The following is an 11,570-nucleotide window of genomic DNA, read 5'->3' on the forward strand; positions in this document are numbered from 1 at the left end:
ACAGAGAGAGCTCGGAGGAGGGGCAGAGAGAGGAGGGGACAGAGGCTCCAAAGCAGGCTCCGTGCTGACAGCCGAGAGCCCGATGCGGGGCTCAAACTCACAAACCATGAGGTCATGACCTGAGCGGAAGGCTTCACAGAGAGAGCCGCCCAGGCGTCCCTCATATGGTGGAGTCTTAACCCCCCGGGTACCTCAGAAGGTGACTATATTAGGACACAGTCTTTCAAGAAGGAATTAAGATAAGATGAGGTGATGAGGGTGGCCCCCAAGGCAATATGGCTGGTGCCCTTTAAGAAGAGGAAATTAGGACATAGACTTGCACAGAGGAAGGACCCTGTGAAGACATAGGGAGGAGGTGGCTGGGTCCGAGCCAAGGAGATTCGCTTCAGGAGAAACCAAACCTGCCCAGACCTCGATCCTGCACCTCCAGCCTCCGGAACTGTGGGGAAACCCATTTCTGTAGTTTAAGGGCCCCCCCTCCCCACCCCAGTCCGCGGTGCTGTGTGACAGGTACCCTGGGAAACGAACACACGGCTCCGTTCTGTCAGCATCCTGATTTTACCGCCAAGGAAACTGAGGCTGCAAAAGGCAAAGGACTCGCCCAGGGTCGTACAGCTAGTGAGTGGCAGAGCCCAAATTCAGACAGGCGGCGGAGTGCAAGCCCTTCACAGGAGGGGTGCTGGGGAGCCACGCCAGACCCTCTCTGGTCCAGAAATCCTCCCGACCTCTCCCGGGTTTGGGAAGCCCCTTCTCCCTGGGACCCCGCCCCCCACCAGCAGCACCCCCCCCCACTTTGAATGCCTTGCCCTTGGAGNCTGCTGCTGCTGCAGCGCTGAGCTTTTCCAGATCATTCCCTTCCTCCCCTCCTCTGAAGGCTCTTCTTCACCAGCTAACTCATTCACAGCGCGCATGCGCGTGCGCACACACGCGCACACGCGTGTGCACGCAAGCACTCAGGGCTCACCTCGTTTTGGCAGCCACTCTGAGGCTGTCCCTTCCACCTTCCCTAATTCAGGCTGCAGAGCAGCTGCAGGGTGGCTTTGGGAATGCCTCCCCCCCACCCCAAAGGCCACACCCCGTCCCTCCCTGTGTCCCCAGTGCCCACGGGGAGCCCCCTCCTGCGTGAGCAGCACCCTGTGCAGAGCACCGGCCAGGAATTGCGCACAGATCATTTCCCAGACCGCATCCACCCTGTAGCAGGGACTAGTATTGCCTCCATTTCACATATGAGCAACTGGGGCCCAGAGGAGGACAGGGCTCTGCCTAAGGACTCACAGCAGTAAGTGGCAGCGCCTGGATTCTCATCCTGGCCAAACTCAGAGAATGGAGTTTATTCTACAATGTCATGGCTCACATGGACCTTTCCCTGAGAGCAGACTGAAGTTTGGGGCAGAAAGCAGGGGCTGAGCAGGACAGCCAGAGGTCACGCCCTCCCCCACCCCTTGCCCCTTGGGAGTTCCAGTCTCCCAAGACAAGTGTGAACTGCCACCCAGTACGCACTCATTCCTGTGTGGCTGCCTGACCCTCTGGCAAAGGGTGTTCTGCGGAGATCATCCAAGGTCCCACCCCCCGGGGAAGGACGCAGGCAAAGACCACTTTTGTGAGCACCCCCCCATGTGCCAAGTTCCTTGTCACTTTATAGCGGCGGAAGGGGGAACCAAGCCAGGCCTGAACCCCCCTCCCCGCCGCCCAGAACACTTGGTCTAGTGGGAAAAAAACACCCAATTATCCCACAAGCAGCTATAACTTTTGGACTCAGCAGATGCTGGGAGGGGTGGAGGCAGCCAGCAAAGGGAGTGGCAGATCTGGAGAATGAGTAGCAGTTCGCCAGGCAAAGAGGGAGGGAACAGCATGTGCAAAGGGCCCGCTACAGGGAGGGACAGAGGGAGCAGAAGGGGCAGAGAAGAAGGGCCGGCGTGGGCACTGGAGCTGGTGGAGGCTTCTGGAATGAGGCTGCAAGGGCTCCCAAGGGCTGGGCTGTGCAGGCCCCTGCGAGCCCCATTAAAGGTTCTTGTCTATTCAGCAGAGATGTGTGTTTTGAAGATCCCTGCGGCCAGCTCTGTGGGATGGAGAGTGAGGTCAAAGCCAGGTAGAAACGCGAGGGCTTGGCTCGTGTCCAGAGGGCCCAGGGAAGTGACAGCTGGCATGAATATTAAAAAAAAGACCCAATTCTCCGCATGGTAGCCTCAATAACATCCGGCCTTGGTTTCAAAGCGGGAGGGCCCTTGAGAGCCCCAGCATGTGGACATGGAGTTTTGCACGGGAGGAAACGGAGGCCCAGAGTCAGGAAGTGTCTTGCCCCAACATGAGTCTGAGGGTTCATTCATTCAGCGTTTACTGAGCACCTACTAGGTGCGAGGCACTGTGCTAGAGGCTGCCAATGATACAGAGACAGATCTGTCCTGCTGCGCAGGGGAGGGGGGAGCAGGGGCTGGACCTCCAGGGTCCTGAGGCCAGGAGGGAGGGAGAGGAGGTGGGGGGGATGGGGAAATGGTAATGATAATGACCAAATTATAGTAACTGAGCCTTTTCTGTCACCGGACACTGTGTCAAGCCTTCTGTAAACGGGATCTCCTTACTCGCTATGTGGCTGCAAGCAAGTGCTGTTGGGCCATCGGACAGATGACGGGATTAAGGGTCCCAGAGGGGGAGCCACCTGCCTCGTGTGTGAGGCCCCGCCCCTAACCCCACCTCCCCACAGAGCCTGGTTCGCCTGACCAGGTCCTTCCCCAGATCCCAGACCTGAGGTTTGGGGTGGGGGGAAGGGAGCGGGAGTACCCAGGGGGGGTCCCGAAGCACCATGCCCTGGGCACACTGAAGGTTCGGGCCCCTTCCCCCATTCAGTGGAGGGGCCCAGGCTGGCTGGCAGCCATGGTCACGGTCACAGGGAGGTCAGGGAGGAGGAAGGAAAACCTCAGCGCTATAGCTGCGGGCCTCCGCGGCTCTGTTCTGCTCTCTCCCCAACAACAAAGGAGCCCCAGTGAGTCCACCCGGTGCAGGGGTGGGGAGGGGACAGAGGCGGGGGGCCCTGCCCTCCGGCCTCCCCCTGCCCCAGCCCCCTCCAAGGCACAGTCTGGGCCAAACCACCGTCCTCCCCACCATCACTAATTGCAGGGACAGGGGCGGCTGTGTGGCTCAGTCAGTTAAGTGTCCGACTCTTGGTTTCGGCTCAGGTCCTGATCTCACGGTTTGTGGGTTTGAGCCCCGCCTTGGGCTCTGCGCCGACAGCACAGATCCTGCATGGGATTCTCTCTGTCTCTCTGTCTCTCTCTGTCTCTCTCTCTCGCTGTCTGCTCCTCCCCCACTCAGTCTCTCGGTCTCTCAAAAATAAATAAAAACTGAGGCGCCTGGGTGGCTCAGTCGGTTAAGCGCCCGACTTCAGCTCAGGTCATGATGTCACAGTTCGTGGGTTCAAGCCCCACGTCGGGCTCTGTGCTGACCGCTCAGAGCCTGGAGCCTGTTTCAGATTCTGTGTCTCCCTCTCTCTCTGACCCTCCCCTGCTCATGCTCTCTCTCTCTCTCTCAAAAATAAATTTTAAAAAACATTAAAAAAAGTAAATAAATAAAAACTTAAAAAAAAAAACAATTAACTGCAGCAACACTCATGCCGCATACTCTCCCCCCCATCGTTGGGTAAGCATTCATGTGCATGTGTTTGTGCCTGCAGCCTCCTTGCTCACGCATCCAGATGTGTGAATTCATTCATTCATTCATTCATTCATTCATTCATTCATTCAGTAGTGCTCTGAGCACCTGCTCTCAGCTGGGTCCTGTGCTGGGTGCTGGTGACGGGGAGGACATACCATTCTGGGTTCCTGACATCAGGGGGCGCATGGCCTCAAAGAAGGATACTCAGGAGCCGTTAAGGTGTGAGGTGGGCTCCGAGACCAGGGGAGCACACAGCAGGGAGGGAGGGACCATCACCCCCAGTAAGGGTGGCAGTGAGGGAAGGCTCCTTGGAGGAGGCAATAGTTTTCCAAGACCCCCAGACTGGACGGGAGCTGGTCAATGAGGAGGAGAAGGGAAGCGTGGACCAGACAGAAGGAACAGCATGGCCGAAGGCCTGACTCCCTCGGAAAGAGCCCCCGCGCAGAGCTGAGAGATGGAGAGATTTGCCCAGAGATGCACATGATGGCTCAGAGGCTCTGCACCTGCGCAACGTGTTTCCAGCCTGTGCCTGTGACCACTGGGCTCCGAGGCCTCCTGGCAAAGGGGGGGGGAGGGGCGTTAGATGGCAGCTCTCCTTTTGAAGGACTCGGTTAGTGTTCTTCCCCTCCCCTTGCAGGCTCTGCCCAGAGGCTCCTGGGGAAACTACAGATGGAAAGTCCCAGAGAAGGCAGAACCCTTTATGACCAGCTGGCTTCCAGAAGCTCCCACCCCTGCTCCTCTTTCATCATTTGCAAAGCAGGGTCCCTCGGGTTCTTTCCTTTCTTTCTGGAACATCAGAGCTGGCTAAGACCTGGTGAAGCTGGAGAAGTGATGCAGCCCTTCTGTATCAGTTTCCCGCAGCTGCTGTGACAAATGACCCGCAAATGTAGTGGCGCTAACAGCACATGCTTATTGTCTTGCAGTCTGGCGGTCAGAAGTCCCAAGGTCAAGGTGTTGAAGGGCCGAGTCCCTTTTGTGGGCTCTAGAAGAGAATCTGTTTCCTTGCTTTTTTTCTAGCTTCTAGCGGCTGCCCACAGTCCTCGGCTTGTGGCTCCTTCCTCTCTCTTCAAAGCCAACAGCAAAGCATCTTCCAATGTCTCTCTCTCTGACTCTGACCTTCCTGCCTCTCTTTTCTCAGGGCCTTTCCTCACTCCTGCATTTTAGACCTGTGGCTGGGTCTTTTTTTTTTTTTTTAACATTATTTATTTATTTATTTCTAGGAGAGAGAGAGAGAGACAGCGTGAGCAGGGGAGAGTCAGAGAGAGAGGGAGTCACAGACTGAAGCAGACTCCAGGCTCTGAGCTGTCAGCACAGAGCCTGACGCGGGGCCTGAACCCACGAACTGTGAGATCATGACCTAAGCGAAAGTCAGACGCTTAACCGACTAAGCCACCCGGGCGCCCCAACCTGTGGCTGGATCTTGTTCATGCCTAATAAAGAAGCACATTTAGGGCGCCCAGGTGGCTTAGCTGGTTGAGCGTCTGGCTTCGGCTCAGGTCATGATTTCACGGTTCGTGGGTTCAGGCCCCGCGTCGGGCTCTGTGCTGACAGATCGGAACCTGGAACCTACTTTGGATTCTGTGTCTCCCTCTCTGCCCCTCCCCCACGCATGCTCTGTTTCTGTCTCAATAATGAATAAACATTAAAAAAACCATTTATTACGACATCACAAATGTGGTTTTAAAAACTCTCGATAGTTGTGTTTCAAATGCATTGGCTTCCTGTGTAATCAATCGTATGTATTTGCTGTGCATTTACAAACAAGGCAGGGTATGAAAGTGTCACCAAATGGCGCAGGGGTCCGAGGCACAGAAAAAGTCACGCCCACCCCTCCTCCCCCCCTCCACTGCTGGGAAAAGGCCTGTGACCTGGGATATTGGGGCAAGGGGCTGAGGCCAGAGGGCTCAGGGGCGTGGGAGACAGGTGGCCGGTGTCTAAGGAGCATCGGGAAGCAGCCTCTCTGAGTCCCCTTGGATCGGGCCAGGCTCAGTCCTGGAAACTGTAGTCCAAGCCCAGAGCCAGCCCAAGGGGCAGGGGAGAAACCCATATGGAGGGGCACCCAGTCCCTCTACGGGGCACCCAGAGACAAGGGCAAATCCAGTCGGCTCAGGTGTTCAGTCTACAGCAAATCTGTGCAAGCCATCACCAGACAGACAATCAACTCTGGGGCCAGACGGCCTTAGGTTCAAATCCCAGCTCTGCTACTTACCAGCGGGATGGTCAGGGGCTGCTGATTGGACGGATACTGTCTCTCAGTTTCCCTGACCTTGAGGGTTATTGTGAGGATTATATGAATGACTTCAAAGGACAATACTAAATACATGTTAGCGGTGATGACCGTGGCCTTGACCGTGATTCTCACTTGTTAGAAGCCGGGAGGCGGAGACTGGGCGCAGTCGGCTAGGGCTCTCTTCTCTGAGAAGTAGTCTGAGGGAAGGGTATTCTAGGCTGAGCGGGCCCTTTCTACTTCCCAGCCACGTTGGGGCCAGCCCCAGCCCCCACGCCTCCTCGGAGCCCAGCTTCCGGTTTCTCCATTCCCCGCTCTGGCCAGTCTGTTCCAGGTGGGGTCTGAGATCCAGGCCGGGCTTTTCTTCTACCCCTACTTAATCCCCCCTGCTTCTGTGGGTCCCACCCGGTGAGTCGAGTGAGTCGTGAGTCCCCGCACTGGTGGAGGCGTGGGGACCGCCTGGGCTGGGTTCTGTCAGTGCCCGGGTCCTTCAGGGTCCTGCTTCCTGCTTCACCTTCGCAGACCCTACGTGGCCCCCTGGCCTGTGCCACCAACCTGCCTTCCCCCTCTGCGGCAGGCCCTTCCTCTCTCTCCCACTCCCGCAATCTGACCCACTCATTGTGCCCTCTGCCTTCGCACCGCTTTCTCTCCCCACCCTAGCCTTTCCTTCCGAGCTGCCGCCTTCTCCAGGAAGCCTTCCCTGATGTCTGCGGCTGGGGGAGAGCCTTTTTCTCTGAGCTGCCCATAGTTTTGTTATCACATAGCCCTTATGTGCGGGGTCTATTTTATTTGTGTCTGTTTCCCCCACTCAGGGAGGAATCTGCCCTTGCATAAGCTGACACATAGTAGGTGCTCAGTAAACATTTGTTAAAAGTAGGAAGGAAGGAGGAGATGAGTCCGGTCCTTCAGGAGGGCCCCACAGGAGAAAACAGGCTGAGAAGCTCTCCTGCCCGCTGCCCCCAGGGGAGCCCTGGGTCTCCCATCCCTTCTCCCCTGCTGCTGGAGTCAGCAGGCAGTACCGAGGGCTGGGCTGGGGGCAGGGGGAGTGGTGTAGGGAGCAGCAGACAGAATACCCAATGCCCTCGGGACAGGAAAGCAGAGCTCTGAGGTTTCTAGAAAAGCTGGGCTGGCTGGGAGGGGAGGCCGACGCTCACATCTGGTTTTGCCCACCCAGGCAGCGGCTCCTGCGGGCAGCGCACAGCACATTCATGCCTGCGTCACTACCACCCCCTCCTCTCTGCCTGATGCCCTCCCCCACTCCCCCCTCCTGGGGAGGCACTAGCGGACCCCTTTCAGAGCTGCCCTGGGGTCTGTGTGTGTGTACAGCCAGTTATACAGTGCTGTGTGTGTGTGTGTGTGTGTGTGTGTGTGTGTGTAAACCTCAGTTCCTGAGACCCTGGAACCTTCTTAAGGCTCCTGACCAATCCTGTGTTTAACTTCCTGAAGCCCCCAAAAGGAGGGCGCCTGGGCCCTCTCCCCCTCCCAGAGTCCTAGGAGGGAATCTAGCCTGGGGTAGGGAAATGGGGGGGGGCGCTCTACCCCGGGCACTACCTAGCACTGCGATGAGAGAGGCCCAGGAAACCAGGAGACTNGCACAGAGCCCGACGCGGGGTCGAACCCACGAACCGTGATATCATGACCTGAGCCGAAGTCAGACGCCCAACCGACTGAGCCCCCCAGGCGCCCCGCCCTGGGCAGTTAAACGCAAGGCCCCGGCTGGAGGTGGGGAGAAAGGTCCGCCAGCTTTGAAATCCAAGGATATGGCGGACCGGACCGCGTACGTGTGATGCACTCCGGGCGCCTGGAATTCTCTCCGCTGCCCCCCTCTCGCTGGCTTGCCCCGAAAGGNCCCAGACGCAGGAGCTGACCCCAAGGCCGGGTGGTCAAAGATGGGAAAGGCGTTTCTGGCAGGAGGAACAGCAAGTGCTGGGCCCCGAGACGGGGCAGTGCCTGGGAACCACAGTTGTTCTGTCCGGCCCACGGCCCGAGCGCAAGCGTGGCAAGGTGGTGGTGGCCGGGCAGTCACTTGCAGGGCTTTGAACGCCGAGGACAGCCCGGCCTCCCTCTCCTGGGGGCGGGGCTTNGCTGCGCCCGCACCCTGCCCTCCCGCTGCGCCGGCCGTGCCCTCCGGCCTGTCCTTCCTCGCGGTCGAGCTGAACACACCCCTTCTTGCGAAATGGCCCTCCTTTCTGCTGTCGCGACAGTAAGAATGACGGTGACCACACGCTGCCCCACCCAAGCCCCCCAGGGTGGTTGAGGACCTCCTGCCTCAGGTGAACAGCTCGGGGCTCAGAGAGCGGACGGGACCCGCCCCAGGTCGCACGACGAAAAACCCGGAACCAGACGCGTGCTCTGTGGACACGATGCACTTGGCTTCCGCGCATTCTGGGCTCAGCTGTTCAAGCCCGCTGCCCCCGTGTTGATCAGGACACGGGCGTGGAGTAGGTTGAGGCCAGGCTGGGAATCAGGAGGCCACAGTCCTGATTTGCACTGGCAGCAGGCAGCACCGCAAGAGGAAGGTGTTTCTAGTGCCCCCATTTTACAGATGGGGAAGCCGAGGCGCGGGGAGGTCATACAGCCTAAGTAGGGTATTATTGACCTAGGGTTTTTGGCTCCAGGGACTTGAGGCTTATCCACTGCTGCTGGAGTGAGAAGAAACGGGAGTGTTTGACCCCCAGAGCGCTTACTGTATGTCAGCCCCAGGCCAGGGACCGGCCGAGTCAGCCCTTGAACCCCAGCTGGGAGGTGCTGGTCTATGCCTGCTGTTCAGCAGAGGGACAGAGGCACAGAGAAGTGAAGGATGGGCGGCGGCGGCCAGGAAATGACAGTCAGACTTTGCACACGGCCTGTCTGGCTCCTGAGCCCCAGCGCCCGACTTGATAGCTTTGGTGGCAGAGAGAAATACTGCCCCCGCCACCATCCCCCCACCCCCATGGGCCAAGCTACGCAGTGACAGAGCCCTTGAAGGGTTTCTCTGAACAGGGCCTTCTCTGCCAAGAAGGGGCAGTTTTACTGGGCCTCCCCGGGATGCCAGGTGCACTCAGGCTGGTGGGATGGGATGGGTGCCCGGGTAGGAGGCGGATACCACCCCAACCCACAGATTTAAAATTCCTCCCTGGAAAATCAGATAATCAGGGAAGTCAAATACCGTGAAATGAGTATGATCCCTGCCAGAAACCCAGAGGGGGCATCAGAAAACCATCACGCGGCAAGTACAGGCGTGCGACCCACCCCCTCGTTTTACAGGCGGGGAAACTGAGGCACGGAACATAACAGGAGAATCCCACAGAGAGGACCCCGTCCCCTTGGGCAGCATTCACTGAGGGCCTCTTGTGTGGCGGACTCTGTGTCGACCCCGTTCTGTGCCCACTCCCCTGAGCTCCGGGCCTGCCCAGGATGGTCCCCTGTGTGGCAGTAATCTTACCATTATTCAGTTCGGACCCAGGAGGGCTTCCTTGAGGAGGAGACATCTAAGCTGAGACCTGATCTTAAGTAGGAGTCAGTGAGGCTGGTGAGAAGAGCATTTTAGGCAGTGGGGGAAACATGTGCAAAGGTCCTGGGGCATGAAGGAGTTTGGCTCAGGAGAGTAAAGAAGCCAGAAGCCTGCTGCAAGAGTAAGGTGGGGGGGGGTGTTGCACATAGAAGGAGAAGCCAGGAGGAGACAGAGGGGGCAGGACCTGGGGGTTTGGGGGATCCCGCCTAGGCCAAGTCAGTGCCAGATGTCCAAGCTGGGATCTAGCCTCCAGTGACCACCCAGGACTTTCAACCTCAGGGGAACCCTGGCTGGGAGCAAGACAGAGACAGAGAGAGAGGGAGCTGGCTCCTTCTCTGTTGAGCTCCTGAAAGAAAAAAAAAGGAGATCAAAAGGGAAAATTTGCAAGTTAGATTTCCCCTCAATTCTATGAAAGCACCAAAAGCTGTTGAAAAATGGTATTAGGGTCTTAACTCCACGAGTGTTGGAAATCGCAGCCTGGAAGGCCCAGTCCCTGCCCCCCTGCCCTGGGGAAGGAGGGTGAGACCGCAAGCGGTCTCAGCTAAGCCAGGCCAAGGAGAGGCCCAGGGAGGACTTGGTTTGGCTTCTCAGAAGGGTGCTGTGTCCGGGCTTGGGCTGTTTCGACCCCAGGCTGCACGGTGGCACATGCAGGTTGGACAAGACTTCTCCTCCTCCGTGGATGGGGAGGGGGGAGAAGGGAAGTGGGGAAGAGGGGCAGAGAGGAGGGAGAGGGAAGGAAGGGAAGGAGAAAAGGCAAGGAAGGAGGTGTCTGCACCGTGGACCCCACTGTCGGTTCCTTCCCTGACGGTACTGTCAGCTCTGCGGGTGGGGTGCCCCTGTGCTGGCCCCGGGCCAAGGGAATCTCCAAGTGGGTCTCATGGGACCCTCACAAATGACTGGACCCCAGGCACCCTGCTCGGCCAGACCCCAAGTCTGGGCACTTAACCTGAGGCTCTATTTCCCCATCTCTCTCTGTGCTTAACCCACATGTTTACTCGGATGCCCGACATCCTGTGTGTGTGTGTGTGTGTGTGTGTGTGTGTGTGTGTGCGTGCGCGCGCGCACACGCATGTGCAGATGTTAGGTGTGTAGACTGGAGCCAGGCTGGCTGGGCTTAGAACCTGGCTTCGCCACTTGCCAGCTGTGTGACCTTGGGTGAGTGGCCCAGCCTCTCTGTGCCTCCATTATGAGGAGGCAATGAGTTAATCTGAATAGCACAACCCCTGAAACAGAGTAAGCGCTTGCTTTCAGCTACTAAAAGGCGGACAATAAGCTTCATTGAGGAGGGGGCTCTAAGCTGAGGGAGGGGAGAAGCGCCTGCATAGCTCAGTCCCCTGCTTAAGGGTTCGACTCTTGATTTCGGCTCAGTATCTTGAGGTTTGTGAGATGGAGCCCCGCGTCGGGCTTTCGCTCACAGAGCGGAGCCTGCTTGGGATTCTCTCTCTTTTTCTCTCTCTGCCCCTTCCCCCAATACATAAACAAACAGCAAATAAGTAAATAAATAAACAAAGGAACAGAAGGGAGGGGGTCTGAGGCTGCTCCTCCAAAGGTCCTAGAAGCTCCTGGAATTGACTGCACAGCTTTGGGTGTGGGTACGTTTTTATGAACTGAGAAGGAAGAACCTTCCTTTGCTTCCATCACAAGGTCTTGTGACCCCCCCCAAAAGTTGAGCATCCTGGAGCCAGTTTAAATGGCCTCCCCTGTCCCTGGAGGGCTGGCCTTTATANCCCCCCCCCACACCGCTTGGCCCTACAGGTGGGTGGCACGCTGCCCAGCAGACCCCCCACAGGCACCACCCACGCATGGGGGGAGGGGCCATGTGTGCGCAGGGACAATGAGCCCCTAACTCAAAGGCAAGGATTTTTAAGGCTGAGACAACACTGCACTTTGTATCCAAACCAGCTCCCTTCTCGGCTGGGGAGGGAAGCTCAGGAAAAAAAAAAAAAAAAAAACAGACTTCAAAGGCAAGCTTTGAATAAACAAAACACAATAAAAATAACTCTTGGAACCCAAATGCTGAATCACAGCCCCAGGCACATTCAGCCCTCCCTGACGGTAGGCACAAGGCCTTAGGGCTGGGGCCTGGGAGGGAGTGGGGGGGGGGCAGGCACCCTCTGGGGCCTTGCCCCCCAGCAGGCCACCTGGCCCAGCCCTGCCCTCCCGGCCTGGCAGAGACCCCCCCCCCCCCCCACCCCCCTTCTG

At 57.8% G+C, this 11,570-nt stretch overlaps 1 protein-coding gene across 1 annotated transcript in view; it reads right to left on the reverse strand.

Moving 5' to 3' along the window:
• Positions 1–385: 385 nt before the first annotated feature.
• The window catches only part of CUNH9orf50 (chromosome unknown C9orf50 homolog), a 23,859-nt gene continuing 12,674 nt past the window's right edge, over positions 386–11,570 (reverse strand). The window contains exons 8-9 of the mRNA XM_077768465.1: positions 515–542; positions 386–439 (exon numbers count right to left, since the gene is read on the reverse strand). Coding sequence (XP_077624591.1) covers positions 386–439; positions 515–542 — 82 coding nt within the window. The remainder of the gene's footprint in view (positions 440–514; positions 543–11,570) is intronic.

This window comes from Crocuta crocuta, unplaced genomic scaffold, assembly GCF_008692635.1.
Source record: "Crocuta crocuta isolate KB4526 unplaced genomic scaffold, BGI_CrCroc_1.0 scaffold35, whole genome shotgun sequence".
NCBI classification, from domain to species: Eukaryota; Metazoa; Chordata; class Mammalia; order Carnivora; family Hyaenidae; genus Crocuta; species Crocuta crocuta.